At 40.1% G+C, this 21,978-nt stretch overlaps 1 protein-coding gene across 1 annotated transcript; it reads right to left on the reverse strand.

Annotated features, from left to right (window-relative positions):
• Positions 1–636: 636 nt before the first annotated feature.
• On the reverse strand, positions 637–17,332 carry LOC139452326 (26S proteasome non-ATPase regulatory subunit 4-like). Its single transcript, XM_071233761.1, has 11 exons — positions 17,272–17,332; positions 14,212–14,352; positions 11,887–11,998; positions 10,542–10,628; positions 8,839–8,907; positions 7,500–7,561; positions 6,806–6,959; positions 4,816–4,927; positions 3,699–3,854; positions 2,295–2,383; positions 637–1,206 (listed from the first exon to the last, which is right to left on the reverse strand). Exons 1-11 carry the CDS (start codon positions 17,295–17,297, stop codon positions 1,030–1,032), a joined length of 1,185 nt encoding a protein of 394 aa, XP_071089862.1. The 5' UTR covers positions 17,298–17,332; the 3' UTR covers positions 637–1,029.
• Between the last annotated feature and the right edge of the window lie 4,646 nt (positions 17,333–21,978).

The raw sequence follows: 21,978 nt of genomic DNA on the forward strand, positions 1-21,978 counted from the left end.
AAACCCACGAGCAAGCACGGGTATGGTGCTGACAAACCTAGAAACATATTCGGGGCCAAGCTGGATTTGAACCCACAATCATTGGTTTCTGGCGTGCCCAAGGGATGCAACTCTGCACAGCGAATCGCGGCCCCTTAGACGACTGCACCCCCCCACCCCACAAGCTCTGCCTTCAGGGGATTGTCAAGCTCTGCTTACAAGGGACTGACAAGCTCTGCCTACAAGGGACTGACAATCTCTGACTACAAGGCATTGGCAAGCTCTCCCTGAAAGGCAATGACAAGCTCTGCCAACAAGGGACTGAAAAGCTCTGCTTACAAGGGGCTGACAAGCTCTGACTACAAGGGACTAACAAGCTCTGCCAACAAGGGACTGACAAGCTCCGCCTACAACGGACTGAAAGCTCCGCCTACAACGGGCTGACAAGCTCCGCCTACAAGGGGCTGACAAGCTCCGCCTACAAGGCACTGACAAGATCTGCCTACAAGGGACTGACAAGATCTGCCTACAAGCCACTGACAAACTCTGCCTACAAGGGACTGACAAGATCTGACTACAAGGGTATGGTCTGACTACAAGGGACTGACAAGCTCCGCCTACAAGGGACAAGGAAAGAAGAATCGAACATCAACCATGTTTATGGCATACATTTATTTTGGTAGTTGACACATTGACAACACATCACGTGTGTTTCATGAATGAAATGATTGCAAACAAGGCTGCAAAACTGTTAACATCAATTTCCAAGTTATAGCTCTGTTCTTCCAATCCTAAAGATTAATACACAAAGCATTGTATCATTTACATTACTCATGAACAAAACCATTATATGCAAAACTGGAAAGTCCTCACTCTTAACTCTCGAAACCATTATTTCAATAACTGAACTAGTGAGGCTACGTTCAGAATGACTAAGTCAGGTAACAAACCAGTCAGAATTGTACAATTTTGCATAAAAGGCTGGATGGTGATGTGGTATTCCGAACTTTCAAAATGATAACAATGTATAATGTTGAGGTTCATCCCAACTCATTTGGCATCCTTGTCTTTCTTTCCATCTTCTTTCTTTGTACCATCTTTATTTGTTAACGAGCTAACAGCATTTTGAATAGCCTCGCTGTTTGGATCAACTCCTGGTAAATTTTCCAAAACACTTTGTAAAAATGCTGGGTCATTCATGACTTCTGAGTAATCTTCATCCGCATCCTACACAAAGAAACAAGAGATGATTAGTAAATAGAACAAACTAGCTGTGAAATGTTCATTGCACATATTTGTTATCACCTGTTTATTGGGGTGATTGGGTGTACACATATTTTATCATCAGTTAATTGGGGTGGGTGTACACATATTTTATTGTCTGTTAAATGAGTGAGTAAGTGAGTTGGGTTTAACACCGCTTTTAACAGTATCGGCGTATCAGCTTAATGTGGGAGGAAAGCCCATAGTGTTGCAGGTCTCAGTCGTTTACCACTTCGGTGAAACCAACGAGCACAGGTATGGTGCTGATAAACCTAGAAACATAATCGGGCAAACCGGGATTCGAACCCACAATTAAAGGTTTCTGGCGTGCCCAAAGGACGCAACTCTGCACAACGAATCACAGCGCCTTAGGCGTCTGGGCCACCCGTGCCCCCGTCTGTTAATTAAAGTGGACCAGTGCACACATATTTTATCATTTGTTAATTGGTGTGAGTTGGTGTAGAAATATTTTATCATCTGTTAATTGGGCATGGTGGGTGCACAAACATTTTATTACCTGTTCATTGGGATGGGAGTGTGCACATATTTTATCATCTGTTAATCTGAGAGGGTGTGTGCAGGCATAATTTATGACCAGTTTATTGGGGTGATTGGGTGCACACATATCATATCATCTGATAACTGAGGAGGGTGGGTGTACACATTTTATCATCTGTTAATTGGGGCAGGTGGGGGCACACATATTTTATCATCTGTTGGCCAGTGTAAGGTACCAGCATTTAATGAGAGCCACCTATTACACTGAAATGACAATGAGAGTTACAGCAAGGCAGTACTTGATGCGAAATATGGTAGGAGTGAGTGAGTGAGTGGGTGAGTGGATGGGTGGTGAGTGAGTGAGTGAGTGAGTGAGTGGGGAGTGAGTGAGTGGCTGTCATGCTGGAATCCCAACAGGGGGGTTATAGTAGCTGAAAGGAAACCCTAGTTAAAATAGTTGACCAGTATTAGTACTTGCAGTACAGTAAGCAGGTGATACCATAGCGTCTTGGTTACAGGCTCATAGCTACAACTAGAGGGACAGACTGACAAACCTTCTTCTCGGTGGCCGCAGCATCGGGCTTGCCACCTGTGTCCTCCTCTACCTCCATTGGGGCTGGCGTGTTCCCCTCACTACCTCCTTCTGCAAAACAGTAAATATACAGTCAATGATTCATATTCAGACACTGTCAGGTCAGTACAACACACAGTCAATGATTCAGACACTGTCAGGTCAGTACATCACACAGTCAATGATTCATATTCAGACACTGTCAGATCAGTACAACACAGTCAATGATTCAGACACTGTCAGGTCAACACAGTCAATGATTCATATTCAGACACTGTCAGGTCAGTACATCACACAGTCAATGATTCATATTCAGACACTGTCAGGTCAGTACAACACAGTCAATGTTTCAGACACTGTCAGGTCAGTACAACACACAGTCAATGACTCAGACACTGTCAGGTCAGTACAACACAGTCAATGATTCAGACACTGTCAGGTCAGTACATTATACGGTCAATGATTCATATTCAGACACTGTCAGGTCAGTACAACACACAGTCAATGATTCAGACACTGTCAGGTCAGTACAACACACAGTCAATGATTCAGACACTGTCAGGTCAGTACAACACAGTCAATAATTCAGACACTGTCAGGTCAGTACAACACACAGTCAATGATTCAGACACTGTCAGGTCAGTACATCATCACACAGTCAATGATTCAGACACTGTCAGGTCAGTACAACACAGTCAATGATTCAGACACAGTACAACTCACAGTCAATGATTCAGACACTGTCACTGATTGTGTAGGGTTTTACTTTGACATAGAAAATAATTAATTTTAAGGGTCCTGGCAGATAATATGAGGGCCCTGTAGTGAGTGAGTGAGTGAGTATGGTTTTACGCCGCTTTTAGAAATATTCCAGCAATATCACGGTGGGGGATTGAGGGCCCTGTAAATTAATTAAACTGTGTAGTGTACTGTACATTTTGATAATTACTTTAGAGCTTTGAATGAATCAGTGATTATGAGGACAGTGGTCATGATCGGTGGGTGAATTAACAGACACTGAGACACCCCTAACTGCTCTTGATGCGCTGTAGGTACAACAAATATTATTGTGTGTCCCTCAGGACACACTATATTCCTCTCAATATTTGTGTATACTAGCTGCAAAACACTGTAAAATCCTGCAGTGCATTCTACAATCAAAGATTAAGACACAGGACACAGCTAAGTGAGAAAGTTGAGTTTAACCCTAACCCTTAACGTTGCTTTAAGCAGTTCAGTGAAACTTGCTAGTCCAGACCCCCTTCCACACAAGGCAATCTTGTTAAAAATGCCATTATATATCCAAAGGACTATCACTGATTTTGAATTAATGGCTTAAGACACAGACCATATATAGAAAGCTTTATCCATGATGAGAAGTTACTACCTGTGTTGAGTGAAAGCCTCATAGCATATGCTATTTGTTCATCTTCAGACATTGCTCCAAAGTCCATGCCACTGGTGGGTGTGGGTGTGGTGGCCTCATCGGTCTGCATGGACATGGCAATTGCCTTCTCCAGAAGCACCTCCTCGGGGTTCCCACCTGGCAAGGAAGTTAGAACATCAGTTGAAAGAAACTACAGAATCAGCAATGAATAGTAGTAGGTCTGGCTAAAAGGTGAGGTGAGGTGAAATTGGGATTATTGCACTTATATGGCCACGTGCATGCATGTGTGTGTGTGTGTGGCTGCTTGTACTAGTCTGGACTGATGCCGATTTATAGTGCCAGCCTACTGAGATACCATGCTGCAGTTTAACATGAATACCCCACTCAGACACAGTATACTGACTCCAAGCCGACTAGTCCTTGTTTTAGCTCCTTAATGCCGAGCGCCAGACAGGGTAACAACAAGTACCATCTTTTAACGTCTTTTGGTATGACGTGGCTGGGGATCAAACCCGGACTTTTCACTCTCCGGGCGGACGCTCTACCACTTGACCACGGAAGCGGTCGGCCTGACTAAAAAGATCAATAACTTGAATCGTTGTCGATGGGAAAGAATATCAACAGTTATTACCTACGAGGGCAAAAATATCAGAGTTCATAAAATCATATGTGCCCTAGGGTCATACCACGTCACGAGACAACAGTGTAATATTTGACATAAACTATTGTAATGAAATAAAAGTTTAAATTTTGAAAAAGACTTGTTATTGTGAATCATGTCAATTGCCGAAGATGGAAAGCAACTGATTTTGGTACATCATGAAGGTCCACAAAGTAATCAATGCCTGAATATGTCACCACTCACCAGTGACGTGAAGTATGTTGAAATGCATAGTGTGAGATAAGACAAGTTTAAAAATGTTTACTTTGTTAAACAGGCATCTGTTGAACATGAAATGTGAAAATGATCTTGAAATGCATCCAGTCGATTTGGAGAAGACATCTTAAAGTTCAATCATAAGGATGAGACAAACAAATGGACGATCAGTGACCAATAGCATACGCTCACAGTGATAATGCCAGGGTGAGCTAACAATCCAGTGTCTAAATGCCCTACCCTCTGTGGCTGGTGGCCCTGGGGTGCCGGTCTCCATGACAGCCTGTGTTGCAGTGTCCCGCGCCTCCCTCTCCTGCCGGGCTCTCTGTTCCTCCATCGACACACGCAGAGCCTGCAACAACACAGCAGTTACCATGGAGACATTTGGCAACCATATAATGAGCAAGCTATAAACTGTTAACGTTATAATGCTGGTTAACAATGACATGTAATCATCATAAAACAGTCTGTGATGTTTTCTGAGTTGACATAGTCTGCAATATTCCAGCTATATCACAGCAGCCTGTAAACTATCAACAGTGGACCAGACAATCCAGTGAACGATATTGTTGGCGAGGATCCACGCTGTCAGGATACGATGACATGCAATCAACCAAGTCACTTTTCCTGACCACCTGATCCATCTGGACGCCTCTTATGACCGGCAAAGGTTGCTGGGGACCCTCTCTAACAGTGAGTGAGCGAGTTGGGTTTAACGCCGCTTTTAACAGGATTCCAGGTCTCAGGTCTCAGAGGTTTACCACTTCGGTGAAACCCACAAGCACAGGTATGGTGCTTACAAATCTAGAAACATAATCACAGCGAACAGGGATTTGAACCCACTATCATAGGTTTCAGGCATGCCCAAGGGTGCAACTCTGCACAGCGAATCGCGGCGCCTTAGACGACTGAGCCAACTGTGTCGCCCTTCCCCACCCCACCCTCCTCTTCCTAACATCCTCTATCTGGCCCATTGTCACTTTCGGGGTAACATATTCAAGTGACCCACCAAAATAGATATTAACTGCAATCCCAAAAATGTTATGTCAAACACGTCTGAGTTCCAATATTTGTATCAAATATAAGCAAAACTTATTTAAGTTCACGGTTCCAGGAAATTAGCCTGGGGAGAAAGGTCACTCTGCTTTTAAAAAGAAATAGTTTGTGACAACAGTGTTGTCCTGCCTGGTGTGACTATGGACCCCATGCATGAGTTAAATAACCACATTACTGAAATATGCAGAAAGGCTCCAAAACAACTAGCAGTACTGATCTCATAGGCTGTTATCGACCCAGGCAGGGGCAGGTTGTTATAACACTATGGCTGGCAGTAATTTTCTTGATGAAAATTACTTAAAGGCCATGGCTCAGGAAGGATTCCAAATTGTCAAAAGAATTTCTCCAATTTACATTCAAAACTTTATACCCTTAAAACAAACAATCAATTCCCTCAGGCAGGAAGTAACAGCAGAGATCCCCCAGGTTAAATCATCAAAGTCTGGGTTCAAGTAATTTGCAAATAAGGCTTCATTTGTCTGGAATAGACTGCCGAATGAGCTCTGAAAATACAAAACATACAAACATATCTGCAGACTGCTCCAGGGGCCCCATGTGCAACTGCTCAATTTGCAAACACAGTAAATTATCTCCCCTGGTAACTCCACTGCTATGCTGATTAGTCCTTCACTTCATATTTCCTGCACATACTTTGTCCACTTGGATGTCATATGCGACATTGTGAAAATGGCTCTAAAGAGCTAATGTTCTATTTGTTTTACCCAATGGAACAAGCATGAAATACTCCTATCCCCGCCAATATAACATGTCCAGTTGTGTGCAAGGCAAGATATATTGTATGGTTTTCAAGATCTGCTCTGGAAAAGAGCACTATTGCCAAGTCAAAGTCGTTGCCAATGCTATCGAAACTCGAAACATCAATTTTACAATAAATCCCAAACAGAAAAAAGCACCAGATCATCAATAGACCTATCTGTGTGCCAAGTTTCATATCTCACATGGTTTTGGAGCTATGCTCCAGAAATGAAACATGACGAACGGACAGAAAGACGGAAGGACAGAAGGATGGATGGACATTAATATATCCTTCTTCCACTTCGAGGTGGGGATAATAGTCTTGTATATTGTAATGATACCACTGATGCTAGGACACGACTTATTACATCATCGTGATCAATATTCCAATATTTGTATACAAGGTACATTTTCTTACAAGAGCAAGTTCAGGGTCTTCATTAGGATCAACGCCAAATTCAAATCCTGCTGCACTGATGCCGACGCCAGAGCCATCTTCTCCAACGATGACAGGGGAGCTTAGCAGAGCATCAGATAACATCGGCCCAGGGGGAACAGTCACCAGGTGCGAGCTGCGGAGGCAAACACTGACGTTATCATAACACTGTCACATCATAACATCATCGGAAAAGTATAGATGCCCCACCCCCCATAGGCTGTATAGAGGTTCATACTCAAACAAACTCACACAAATTCATTTGTTGATCTGTTTCTTGATTATTGTATATTGCCGTGTATAAGGCGAATTTTGCATTTATGTTTCCAAAATGACTATCAACAATAAGACGGCCTCACAGCCCACTTTGGAAATAGTGGAAATACTAACTTGAAAATATGCACAAACAACTATGTCGGCATTTGTAACAAGTAAATAACAAAGTCACATTAATATTGTGTAGCATTTTTAGCTAAGGGTCAGCAGTCAAATTAATTTGAAGACGCATCAATTTTAAGATTTACAGTATGTGAATTTTGTTCAGTCAGAAGCCAATACTTTACATCAAATGATTTGGGAAACAGACTTTTAAAGGAACAGTAGATTGATCCCCATCTTCCTCCCATCATTTAGAATGCTATTGAAAAAAGATTATTTATTATTTTATATTTTTCACCTTGTTCCCTCCTTTCCATTGATTGTATTGATGAATGTAGTCAGCTTGTCTGTGTTCACTCCCTGAAACATCCCAGGACATCAAGTGAAACAAAACACCATCCATATATCAGGGCTCCAGGTTTTAGAGCCATTGACCATTTACTGTCGTTATCATTCATACAGAGTACTGGGCCCACTTGCACAAAGCGATCTTAGCGCTAAGATGATCATAACTCCCATACTTTAACATAGGTTTACAATAGTCGTAGCACTAAGATCGCTTTGTGCAATTGGGCCCTGATAGCACTCTCTGGCCAGTTTAAGTAATTGTAAACCAACCAGTAGACCTATTTGAAAATAATTGGGCTTCAAATGCTGTTTCAGTGAGACTTCTAATTGGATACCAGTTGCGTAAGCCCACAAGAGCAATGTATGTCTTAGTTACAATATGCGAGTTGTTGCACTTATTCACTAAAGTAGAGTCTATGTATATAAGATCCCTGCATTCAATCAGTAATAAACATCCGCAAACACAGTAAACATATCTTCCCAAGGTAAGGGAGTGAACTGACTATAAAAGTCCAGTTTCCACCATTGCTGAACTAGGCTGGAATTTTGGAGTTATATTTTGGCTGAACTAACAAGTCTATGCATTGTCCAATCAACATCGCGTAACGAAATCGACATCCAGTTTGTAAACTGCTGTCCAGATTTTGGTCGTTTGCAGGATTTGCAAAGCATATGACCATCAATTTAGTGTCAACAGATATATTCCAAATCTTTTCATGTTTGTAATCAACTTGCTTGAGTGAATTGATGCACTTCGCGAAGTAAAACCGCTTTAATTACCACAAAGATCTTGATTAGCGATCAGATCGTCTTGATTTTGTTTGGAGCAAATGCAACTGATATGAGAGGTGGAATCTAATTAGTCAATAGGAGAGACATATAAGGGACGTAACTCATAATAGCCACTGGTGGCGCTACGATCGAGCCAGGCGGATCCAGCCTAGTTCAGCAAGGGTGGAAACTATACTTTTATAGTCAGTTAACCCCCTTGCCTTGGGAAGATGCAGTAAACAGGGTAAAGACGGTTATGGTCTACTAAGAGGTTTTTAATACAAAATAGGAAAAACTTATCAATAACTTCTTTCAATGAAATTCAATATTCTGAACAAACTTAAACATAATATTGCATCTCTATCATCAGATTCCAGGATTATTTTAACAAAACTTTGCTATTTCCAGTGTGTCTCCATAGATTTGAAATACTTGTATGCCTGCTCTTCATATGTCATAGATGGCTTTATCGTGTTTATCAGATGACAGACTCGACAAGGTTTAATCAAGTTACATACCTCCTCGCCAAAGTTGATCACATCAACAGACACTTTCTCTTTCTTCAACTTCTTGGCCATCTTCACCAGCTGCAACAACACACAGATCTCACACTTAGCCAATGTGCCTTGAAGACTTTTCAAATAACACATATTTGATCAGCATGACCGGCAATGGGATGTAATCAGATCTTTGTTCCCACTACCGTGAAACAAAGAGATTGATATCAAACGTCAAGATAAGGAAAAGGAAAATGGGTAACGGGGCTCTTAGGGCTTTCTCTTGCATGTCATTTAGGTTTTCAATGTTGAATTTCTCGCGAACTTTGTCGCAATCAAGGGGACAAGCTGCCATGTTGTTGATATCACCAACCCAAAATTGAATCTGGTTTTTAACAAGCTTTCTGATTGTAAGTTAGACTGAGTATCGCAGCAAATCAAACTGGCGGGAACCAAGGAGTGAGTGAGTGAGTGAGTTGGGTTTAACGCCGCTTTTAACAGTATTCCAGTTATATCACGGCGTGTCAGCTTAATGTGGGAGGAAAGCCCGAAGTGATGCAGGTCTCAGACGTTTACCACTTCGGTGAAACCCACGAGCACGGGTATGGTGCTGACAAACCTAGAAACATAATCGGGGCGAACCGGGATTCGAACCCACAATCATAGGTTTCTGGCGTGCCCAAGGGACGCAACTCTGCACAGCGAATCGCGGCACCTTAGACGACTGGGCCACCCGTGCCCCTTGGAACCAAGGAAAGGGATCAAGGGCTAAGCGTAGGTGTACCGAAATGCAAGCCAAGAAGATACAGAGAAAGAGGAAAGGTGTTATTGTGTTGCTCGCTGAGCACCTACCGTACCAAAACGAGAAATTCAAAAAAATATTTCTCAAGCTTGCTTATGGTATGGTATGGTATGTACGAAAGCAATATTCAGGATAATGTTTTGCACAAGCGTTATCTTCATTGTTGTAGACTCAAAACATGAAGACACAGTTAATCAAATACTCTTCTGACATGGGACATGAAAGTCCCAGCAAAATGGAAAAACTCTGTGAAAGCTAGGGCTGACTAAAAAGATTGATAATCAGAACTTTCATCGATGGGATAAACATTAACAATTATCGATATGAAAATTGTGTCATCGATAATACCTTACACAAATTATTGTGATGAAATAATGTTTTAATTTACCTGAAGCAGACTTGTTTTTGACCATTGCCGAAGACGGATAGCAACTGATTTTCTTACATCTTAGATGTCCACAAAATAATCAATGCATTAATGTGTCACTACTCACAGATGATGTGAAATATGTTGTTTTGCCTCTGAGTTTTTCCGATATTTGCTCAAAGTTACTTCTCCAATATTCATCGATAATTGATCGTTATTTAGCATGTTTAGTTAACGAACATTGATCTCCAAGATTTATATTGATATCCAACCCTAGTAAAAGCTAGTGTTAGAATTTGATGCTAATGTACTACAGAGAGATATAACAAAATGACCCAAGAACATGAGTGAGTGAGTGAGTATGGTTTTACGCCGCTTTTAGCAATATTCCAGCAATATCACGGCGGGGGACATCAGAAATGGGCTTCACGCATTGTACCCATGTCGGGAATCGAACCCGGGTCTTCAGCGTGACGAGCAAAGGCTGTAACCACTAGGCTACCTGACCGCGCCCCCCCAAGAACGTGAACTAGCTTGATTACAGTTTGTACTTACCTCCTTATCCTCATCCTCCACTGGACTACCAACAAACACAACAATCCTCAGCTTGTGGTTCCGGCCCTGTCTGTGTTTCAGTGCTAACTGGAAAACACCAACAAACTTGCACTGTAATGTTCATCGGGTTTTTCGTTAGAGTTTCGCATTTGGACTAGAGTTACCTCCCTTTGGGAAAATGCCATGCAGTCAGATTGTGAACCGCGTTTAACACAGCTGTGTGCAATTGAAGGAGATTGATGTGTTTGAACTGTTTCCATGTGTAATGCTGCATCATGGGTTGATCTAGGATGTTTTACATACATATTTGTGTCACATGACGTATACAAGATTTGAAAGTTAACATTTTACAATGTGCAAGCCTGAAACTGCACTGATGTCTGACATAATAAACTGTTTTGAACTTTTGCTCCCTCGGTTTTTGTTCATTGTGCGACAACATGGAAACATCTACACGCACTGCTCAGCCTTAAAAAATTCACACTAGTCCGCTAGCCCAAGACTACTAAATAGTACTGAGGACAAGGACACAAATCCAGTGATGGTAGTCCTCATTGGCGAGTAGCATTAAAGGACTATAATGTTGAACCAGTTCTCACTCAATGCTTCAATTTGGCTACAAATTGGAACTGAACAAAACTGACAGAAAATGTAAATATAGCATAAAGTTTAAAATCATCCTCTGCAACAGTCTTTAATAAAATAATTTCTAAGGATCCTGACTCAATCAAATTTTTGGCATATCACATTCTCTGTCATTTTCCAGAGACAGGGGTGTTATTACTGGCTACCTGATGCAAGGGAGTTGACTGGCGCAAGGGAGTTAACCGGGTACTTGATGCAAGAGTCAGGTGCTGACAAATCTAGAAACATAATCGGGGAACCCACAATCATAGGTTTCTGGCGTGCCCAGGGGACACAATTCTGCACTGCGAATCGCATCGCCTTAGACGACTGGGCCACCCGTGCCCCCTAAAGCATTGAGAAGAGCCTGAAGTGAATCAGACTTAAAACAGTTACCACTTTTGGTGAAACCCACATACATGGTTATGTTGCAGACGAACTAAGAATCTAAATATAGGTGAATCTGGATTCAAAACCATGATCATAGGATACTGGCATGTCTAAGGGAAGCAATCCTGCAGAGCAAGAGTGTTGTGTGAGTGAGTGAGTGAGTTGGATTTAACGCCGCTTTTAACAGTATTCCAGTTATATCACAGCGTGTCAGCTTAATGTGGGAGGAAAGCCCGAAGTGATGCAGGTCTCAGACGTTTACCACTTCAGTGAAACCCACGAGCACGGGTATGGGGTGTTGTGTGAAGACCAATGTGGGAGTATGACCTACATGAGCTACCCTGACCGCGGTGATGAATGTGATGTTGCCTCTGGGTTGAACTTGATGCAGGGAGGCCAGGATACGCCCAACATCCGTTGTTAAAGTGACTAAAACCTCAACACTGAAATTGAAATAAAAAACATGTTCTTGACAATCATCAAATCTACACAAATAACTTCAATACTCCCTACAGACTGTAATAGTTACCATGGTTACACGAACACAATGAATGTAGAGGCATTATGGTAACCTTGAAAGTCTAAATTGGAATAATAATAAATATCGGATCACAAATAAATCATGGCAGTGTAACAGTCTGCAACTTCAGCCACAAGTCCGAAATCCAAGCCTAGTAAACTTCTGTTCGGTCCAGAACATGAAGTAACCTCATCTAATAATAGTCTAACAGTCACATCAAAATCTACAGACAATGATGCTGGTAGAAGTCGGGATAGAAGACTCAAACAGTTTTACACCAATTGGTGCAATGATGCCTTATTTGTTTGTTGTTTAATGACGCACTCAGCAATATTCCAGCAATATTACTGCGGTCTGTAGATAATCGAGTCTGGATCAGACAATCAAGTGATTGATATCATGAGCATCAATCCACACAATTGGGATTCGATGACATATATCAACCATGTCAGCGAGCACGACCACACGATCCCATTTGCCGCCTCTTCTGACAAGCATAGTCGCCTTTTAAAGCAAGCATGGGTTGCTGAAGACCTATTTTACCTCAGATCTTCACCAGTCTTCGGTCCAGTACATAAAGTAAGCTAATCTAATAATAGTCCAACAGTAACATAAAAGTCTGCAATGATGCTTGTAGTAGTCGGGCTAGGTGACCAAGACATTCTTGGCATGAATTGGTGTAGTCATGCCTGAAATCATGGCAGTGTGTCATCATGTCTATAGATTGTGTTTTACTATGCAAAATGTCAGTTTAAACTCATCCGGAACTAATTCTATACTATGTGTAATCATGACTGTTCCTATCTTTATTGCAGACATACAGATGTACATATATGATATAGTTCTTTTATGTTGTCTTCTGCCACAGTACCACCGAACACATTGTTTGTAATTGACAAATAAATATTTACCAATAAGGTTGGATTTTAACAGTTAAAACAAACATTTTGCCTAAAATTCAATTTATATGATTGTTAGGTGGTTACTGTTACTATTATGTTGTCCAAGATTTTGTATGATGAAACAAAACAGCAAACTTCAATCACTAAACATTACTTGTAAGCATGGACAGCTTACCACACTGTCATCTCGTCTGTCATTTATTAACAATTGATTAAAGCGAGATATACAAAATGAAACATATACAAGTCATGCAGTACTAGTGTAAGTCTGCTGTGTTGGCCATCTACAATGCCACCTTGGTAAATGGTTGATTGTCTATAACGCCCATCAATTCTTTGGACCCCCAGGGTAAGGTTGTAACGAGCGATGCAACTATGAATATGTCAACTGCTGACTTGTTATTTTCATGAACATGATGAATAAATGTTCATAAATATTCAATTATACATATTGTATTCACCTTATAGTGTATTCACTTCAGCCATACTGAACTGCATAATGATCATGATGTAAAATGAAAAGCATCTTTCATCATTGAAGTGCTAAATTCATCATCCTGTTCATCATTGAAGTGCTCAATTACCATGGTTAAACCCTAAGATGCTCACAGAAACCCAATCTCATTAAAATCAGATCTTAGTTCTTGCTACCGCTAAACAAAGATCTGAAGACATCCCATTCGGGGTCACGTCAGAACGACCTTTCATCCGACCGATCACAGCGTCGCTTACCGGATTATGAAAGTGACAGTCGCAATGTGATTTCTAATCATGCAACCTCGAAAACTTTAACATGGGGTATTCCAAACGATAGTTACAGGTTTAACGACTGAATCCTTACAATCTAGACCATCTATTAGCCATTCCAGAATGTTTTTCTTTGTTCAGGTTTCATATTTGTAATCGAGAATTTGTCAAAATATGTTTCGAAGCGAAGTCGCCAATTTGAAATTAGTGCCGTAAAGCACGAGAAAGCTGTCTTCTGATTGGTCATTTAATTGGTCGGTCAAAGTTCGCCCAAGGTCGGTCTGATGTGACCCGTAATGGGATGTCCTCAGATCTTTGTTTAGCGGAAGCAAGAACTAAGATCTGATTTTAATGAGATTGACAGAAACCAACTGTAGAAGCATAGGATGAATGTAGGTGGGGGTGGGGGGGGTGGGGTGGGGGTGGGGGGGGATCCAGTGACCATGGCAACCCTGGAAAGAGATCAACAATTATTCCGAGTACATACCCAGACATCTTCAGTAGTCCTACATTATTCTCCGGGTTAGCTCTCGTCTTTGACAGACAAACAAGATTGACAGCATCCTGCTGTGCCTGAAGTCGAGTTGGGACGAAATCCCCATTCCGCATGTAGTCACTGTTGTCAACACTGAAAATATTGAAAAAACTTTCTTGAATTTGTGGGACGATGCATCGGTGGATTGCAATTTTTTACTTCTCGAAACAAGTATCTATCACAATCACACTAAGTCAAAAGTATTGAGCCTTACCTTAAATATATTATTTAATAAATATTACACCAAATACTAATTACTAGCAAATATAAGAAGTGAAAACATAAATATTTTCATCCAATACGCCACACTTGACCATGTAGACACTGCCAACTGTAAGTCGTTAGTGTGCCAGGTATTTGGTTGGTTGGTTGGTTTGTTGTTTAACGCCGCACTCAGCAATATTCCAGCTATATGACGGCGGTCTGTAAATAATCGAGTCTGGACCTGACAATCCAGTGATTAATATCATGAGCATCGATCCACGCAATTGGGATCGATGACATGCATTAACCAAGTCAGCAAGCCTAACCACCCGATCCTGTTAGTCGCCTTTTACGGCAAGCATGGGTTGCTTATGATCTATTCTACCCCAGATCTTCACGGGTCGCCAGGTATTTGGCCATCCTATCAATGAAAAATATGGCTTATGCACAACAGATTTAGATCATATGCAAGTATCGTGATACGTCTCGGATCACACAGTTGGTGTATCGAACCACCCCTAGTTGTAACTGCATTTAATGGTACTGTTTTTAATACTGGATACAGTGTGTGAGACCCACAGCCTCTCCCATCATCTAGTTTGATTTACATGTTGAAGGCTAATCAAAATTCATAACGACAAGTCAACTTCTGTAATACACTGTCCACATTGTCTACGAGAAAATTGTATTGCTATTGTTATGTTGGGTTGGGGTCATCAAGTTGTTTAGGTATGAGTGGGTACGGGTTATCCAACATTTGGGTGCGAATCTGCCAAAAACAGTTAGGTACGGACCTCTGTGGGTAAGGATTGTCCAAGTCCATTGCTGTTAAAATGCTCAAGAAGAACATGTTCACTACTTCTAAGCTGACCGATATTAACCAAGAAATGTCCATATAATATCTAATAAAACGGAACCATCCAACAGGGCCACACTTAGACTTATCGAAGGAAATTCAGAACCTGATCGATTGTCAATTAAATACTGTGAGTGGCATACACTGTACTGTATTGAGAATTAGATGTTGCGACCATTATCAAACAGGAAGATGGATAAATATACCACTTTTTTTTTTTAAAAAGATGGATTGGATTGACATAATGTGACACACACCTTAGACATTGATGATCCAAGTATGCTTGAAATGGGTAACCTATTTACACATGGAAACCCTGCATTAGATCCAACATTAATAATCTCTTTAAGTTTTGTCCGTATATGGTCTCTGGTTCTCTTATGCGCATCTGCGTTCTCCAGAAAACGTTATTGTGTACATATATACAGACACATATTTGTATTCTAAGAATACTGTATACATTCGACAAATCTAATACTGCTTCATTTATCAAACCTTTAGAAAGTACGACCTGAATGCCTAAGAGACTTGTGTCAATGAAATTAGGAATTAGCCAACGTTTTACACACAGCTGGATGTATCCTCCGTGCAAGTACACGAAACGGCATGTTTTCACTATGGACTACTGATGTCAGAGGTAGCAGAGAGTAAGTCGGGTGCAGGCTAAAACGGCACCAATTTCTTAAGCGAAAACGGCACCCCATTTGGCAAAAACGGCTAATTGTCGGGCGAACACGGCACCTCTATTTATAATAACGATAAGAATGATTAATGTAGTAGTATATATGCCTTATTTACATGCTTTATAATGTTATGTTGTGGTATTTATGCTTTATTTACATTGTCATTGTCTTCCACAGTTAATCACTGATTCATAATAAAATAATAAATAATATATATTATATAATGATAAAAAAATACAGTTTCAGCTTGACATTTCGTTAATTTAAATAAAGTTACTTCAAAATTCAAAGCATGTGATGTTTTCACAATAAGTTTAGTTGCGCTTCCCATTCAGAGTCGGCAAGTCAATTGGAGTAGATGCTAATTCCTAATGTAAGCTTGTCTTAACATTTCACAATAATTGGTGTTTGCAAGTAACTATGTGTGTTTTTAATTTCATTTATTTCACTACCAAGGTAAAAAAAAAAATAAGGCGCCGTTATCGCCAGGCAATAGTAACCGTTTTCACTTTCGGCGCAGTGCTGTTTTCGCCAATCGGTGCGTTTTTTGCTAGATGCCGTGTAAGATATAACACGTCTAGATAGATATCTGGGAGTACAGCAGTATCAACTTTTCAGTCTCAAACCCATGGGAAATATTTCTTAAAAATCTTAGGAATATTTAAGGGGTAATCGACCACTACAGTCTGAAAGGGATGTAGGAAAATGGTGTTCTCAGTCGTGATGTAGGGTTATGTTTGGACTTGTAGGACTCCATCGCGGCTCATGGCTGATCCCCCTTTTGGTCATAGAAAATGAATCACCTTCACAACTCAAATACATCAATCTCGTAACACAAAAAATGTTTAATTGCAAAATAATATTTGGACTATGCCTACTTATTCGCACCCGACTGTTCTTTCAACTTGAAGAACGAAAACATGGTCTTTTTGTTCTTTCATATCTCAGCAAAACAATATAGCAGATAAATATTATAAATTCTATATCGGTCAGTGTGGTGTAACTTCATATGGATCCAAACACAATATGCGTACATTATGTTTAAATCAAAATATTTAATTCAAAACGTAGCTGAAAATCTAACGATAATAGGTGACGAGTACCAAATGTGCATCGTCATATCTGGACACGGCCGTATTTGGAAAGAATCAGGAAGTCATATTATAAACTGATCATCATATTCGTAACACATTTGAATTCGTAACAAGTACAAGTCACAAAAGTATGAACATATGGTCTAATTCCAATACAATACACCAAAATAATTACCAAACAATTGTGCTTTCCAACACCATTTTGATAGAGTTACTTAAAATTGCGGAATGGATATAAACGCAACCGGAAATGATATAAATCAGGGAATAGTTCGAATCCGAAATAGGATTTTAACATATATTATCGATAAATCGCAGATATTAACTATAATTTTTTTAAAGATATTTTCCTGAGAACTATTGATTACCATCGTATCGCCAATATCCCTAGATACGATGTTCACGCATATTTCCAATTCATCAAATTATTCCCCTTGGAAGATCAACACATTTGAAGCACTACTAAAATCTTTTAATCAATACCAAACAAAAACGAACGTTTTTAACATTGACATGGTGAGTGTCCGAGTAACACTTGACAATATATTTTTTTTGTGTGCACTGGAATTTGGACAAAAAGGAAGGTGCACGTGGTAGTGTATAATATTCATAATATCATTAAACTAATAGTTCATACCGTTTGTTATTTTGTTAATGTAGGATAATTCAAAATATCTCCGAAGCTTTATTTTCTGTATAAAAATCCGAGTTTCATATACGGGAAATGCCGATATGGTCCATTAATATTTTTATATTTTAATTTCGAAATTTCTCAAAACAACGGAATTCAAGTGGTTGTTGATGATTTTGTTTACTGTACTTTACCAAAAATGAAAATATTGTGAGCATATTCATAAAGTTGAATCTTCATATGTCACATCAACAAGTTAGTGAGTAAAATGTCGTGAATATATTTGAGCAAAATATTAGCAGCCCATATGGGCATGGTCACTGACGAGTACTCTAAAATATAAACGGACACAGACGTATAAATTTGAAACATATATCTTGGAAGTTATGACAGTGAGAAGGTTTAATATTCCAACACCTGGCTATATCAAATGAGGAGCAAATTAAAGTATCACAAAATTATTTTTTATGTAATTGAAAATTGAAAGAAATGTTTTTTTTAAATTTGATAACGTCTGTTTAATCATCACACATTGCTAGAATAGCATGTCAAAATAACTCTGTGTAGTTTTGTGTAAAATATATTCAATGAAGAATGGGATAAGAAATGACTGTGCAACCATATGATCCCATCCATGTTTGAAATGTACATTTGTGCCGAAAAAAGCAGATAGAGGTCTAAAATACCCATCAGCAGTTGTGTATCATGCGTATGTTTTTTTTAATTAATATTTGAAAGTTTTAAATCAAATTATAAGATGTATAGCATGTAGAAGTATTCTGCGAGTGCTGAGTAAGCGCCAGTACAGTTCATTTTGTGGATATAATAATAATATAGCTAACTTAAGATAGTTTCAATTGAATATGAAACATTGAAAAATACAACAGGGAGGTACTTTCTCTTTTACTTCTAAGTGAGTAAGTGAGTGAGTATGGTTTTACGCCGCTTTTAGCAATATTCCAGCAATATCGCGGCGGGGGACACCAGAAATGGGCTTCACACATTGTACTCATGTCGGGAATCGAACCCGGGTCTTCGGCGCGACGAGCGAACGCTTTAACCACTAGGCTACCCGGCTGCCCCTTTACTTCTTAGTGTATATTAATGGAGTATGTGGTTACATGGTTATAACAACCGAAGTATTGCGTTTTTCGGCGTTGTAAAAATAATTCCATGGCATATTATGAAACGAGGTCCATGACATCATTAGTCATGGATGTGTTTGATGTATGATGGCAGTATGACATAGTCATTACTCATGGGTGTGTTTGATGGTATGACAACCGTATCACATCATTAGTCATGGGTGTGTTTAATGGTATGACAGCAGTCTGACATAGTCATTACTCATAGGTGTGTTTGATGGTATGACAGCAGTATGACATTGTCATTAGTCATGGGTGTGTTTTGATGGTATGACAGCAGTTTGGCATCTTAGTCATGGATGTGTTTGATAGTATGACAGCAGTATGGCATCTTAGTCATGGGTGTGTTTGATGGTATGACAGCAGTATGACATCTTAGTCATGGATGTGTTTGATGACAGTAGCATGACATTTTGGTCATGAATGTGTTTGATGGTATGACAGCAGCATGACATCTTAGTCATGGATGTGTTTGATGGTGCGACAGCAGTATGACATACTCATTAGTCATGGGTGTGTTTGATATGACAGCAGCATGACATCTTAGTCATGGAAGTGTTTGATGGTATGACAGCAGTATGACATACTCATTAGTCATGGGTGTGTTTGATGGTATGACAGGAGCATGACATCTTAGTCATGGATTTGTTTGATGGTATGACAGCAGTATGGCATCTTAGTCATGGATTTGTTTGATGGTATGACAGCAGTATGACATAGTCATTAGTCATGGGTATGTTTGATGGTATGACAGCAGCATGACATCTTAGTCATGGAAGTGTTTGATGGTATGACAGCAGTATGACATACTCATTAGTCATGGGTGTGTTTGATGGTATGACAGCAGTATGATATCTTAGTCATGGATTTGTTTGATGGTATGACAGCAGTATGACATAGTCATTAGTCATGGGTATGTTTGATGGTATGACAGCAGCATGACATCTTAGTCATGGATTTGTTTGATGGTATGACAGCAGTATCACATCATTAGTCATGGATTTGTTTGATGGTATGACAGCAGTATGACATCTTATTCATGAATGAATGTTTGATGGTATGACAGCAGTATGATAAAGTCATTAGTCATGGATGTGTTTGATGGTATGACAGCAGAATGACATTGTCATTAGTCATGGGTGTGTTTGATGGTATGACAACAGTATGACATCTTAGTCATGGATGTGTTTGATGGTATGACAGCAGTATGACATCCTAGTCATGGATGTGTTTGATGGTATGACAGCAGTATGACATCCTAGTCATGGGTGTGTTTGATGGTATGACAACAGTATGACATCTTAGTCATGGATGTGTTTGATGGTATGACAGCAGTATGACATCTTAGTCATGGATGTGTTTGATGGTATGATAGCAGTATGACATCCTAGTCATGGATGTGTTTGAAGATAAGCTATAAGTATGACTTCTTTATTTCTCTGCGTGTTTGATGGCACGACAGCATTATGATAAGGTCATTATTCATGGAGTTGTTTGATGGTATGATAGTACAATGGTATTGCCATTATTCATGGATGTGTTTGATGGTATGTCACAGTATGACATCATTATTCATGGATGTGTTTAAATATATGCCAGCAGTATGACGTCTTTATTTATGGATGTGTTTGATGTTATGACAGCAGAACGACACCATTATTTATGGATGTGTTTGATTTTATGCCAGCAGCATGACGTCATTATTCATGAATGTGTTTGATGGTATGCCAGCAGCATGACGTCATTTTTCATGTATGTGTTTGATGGTGTGGCGTATTCATTATTTACGGATTTGTTGGGACCACGAACTACTCACATATTTTATTGATCCAAAATGACCTCTTTTTAAGTGGGAATACTATAGATTACAGATAAATGTGTTACAAGTCACTTACCAGGAAGTGAAGTGCTTCAGGATCTCAGCTGACGAGACTAAAACACCATTCACAGTCTCGATAACATATGATTACTAACCTATGGGTACATACCGTCAGTGTGCATAATAACAACGTGAATATTTCTCATTCAGATGCAATACATAGGAAACTCTGCCTACTTTGTTCAGGTGAAAAACAATGTGAGAGTTCCAGTCAGTGAGTTCTGACTTTGATATAGCCACACAAATCACCTATTCTTATTTTAGCACGGCGAATTTAAATGTCAATACAGCAGGAAGGATATATCGCTTTTTCTAACCTGTTGGAGATAACCCCTTTTTCATCTTGATGATTTCGTTATGGGGATAAGAGTGTTTTGTGAAGTCATAAAATTGATATTCTCTGACAGCAGTTGCTTTGACACTGACTTAAACCACACTGAACGCAAGGAATTTGTAATAATGATCTGTATGTTTGTTTTCTGTGAGTGAATGAGTGCGTGAGTGAGTGAGTTGGGTTTAACGCCGCTTTTAACAGTATTCCAGTTATATCACAGCGTGTCAGCTTAATGTGGGAGGAAAGCCCCAAGTGATGCAGGTCTCGGACGTTTACCACTTCGGTGAAACCCACGAGTATGGGTATGGTGCTGACAAACCTAGAAACATAATCGCGGCGAAACGGGATTCGAACCCACAATCACAGGTTTCTGGCGTGCCCAAGGGACGCAATTCTGCACAGCTAATCGCGGCGCCTTAGACGACTGGACCACCCGTAACCCCTTGTTTTCTGTGATGTTACCATGTAGCATCAGTTTGAGGATGAGGATGAAGATGAAGTGGTTACGATGTGTGACCTGTATGACTGTGTTGAAACCAGGTGTGCTACAGTTGGACAGCAGCTGACCATCACGTGGACAATCATGACTGACTCATTCACGTTGTTTCATTTGTTTTCGGTACATGTTTTTAATATTTGATATTTTCATTCCAGATTTTCATTTCTGTTCATGCACGGTACTCTGTGACCCGAAGCTGTCACCATTCTTTATTCGGATGGGGCGATCGGGTAGCCTAGTGGTTAAAGCGTTCGCTCGTCACGCCGAAGACCCGGGTTCGATTCCCGACATGAGTACAATGTGTGAAGCCCATTTCTGGTGTCCCCCGAGGTGATATTGCTGGAATATTGCTAAAAGCGGCGTAAAACCATACTCACTCAGTAACTTTATTCAG

The sequence above is a fragment of the Haliotis cracherodii genome, unplaced genomic scaffold (assembly GCF_022045235.1).
Source record: "Haliotis cracherodii isolate W230 unplaced genomic scaffold, xgHalCrac1.p SCAF_9, whole genome shotgun sequence".
Classification (NCBI taxonomy): Eukaryota; Metazoa; Mollusca; class Gastropoda; order Lepetellida; family Haliotidae; genus Haliotis; species Haliotis cracherodii.

Coding starts and splice junctions, on each gene's coding strand:
- LOC139452326 (XM_071233761.1), bottom strand. CDS start 17,297: ATGGTGTTGGAAAGCACAATTGTTTG. Junction 7,562..8,838: donor TGATCAACTTTGGCGAGGAG/GTATGTAACTTG, acceptor GGGATGTTTCAG/GGAGTGAACACAGACAAGCT. Junction 6,960..7,499: donor AATGGAAAGGAGGGAACAAG/GTGAAAAATATA, acceptor TTGCCTCCGCAG/CTCGCACCTGGTGACTGTTC.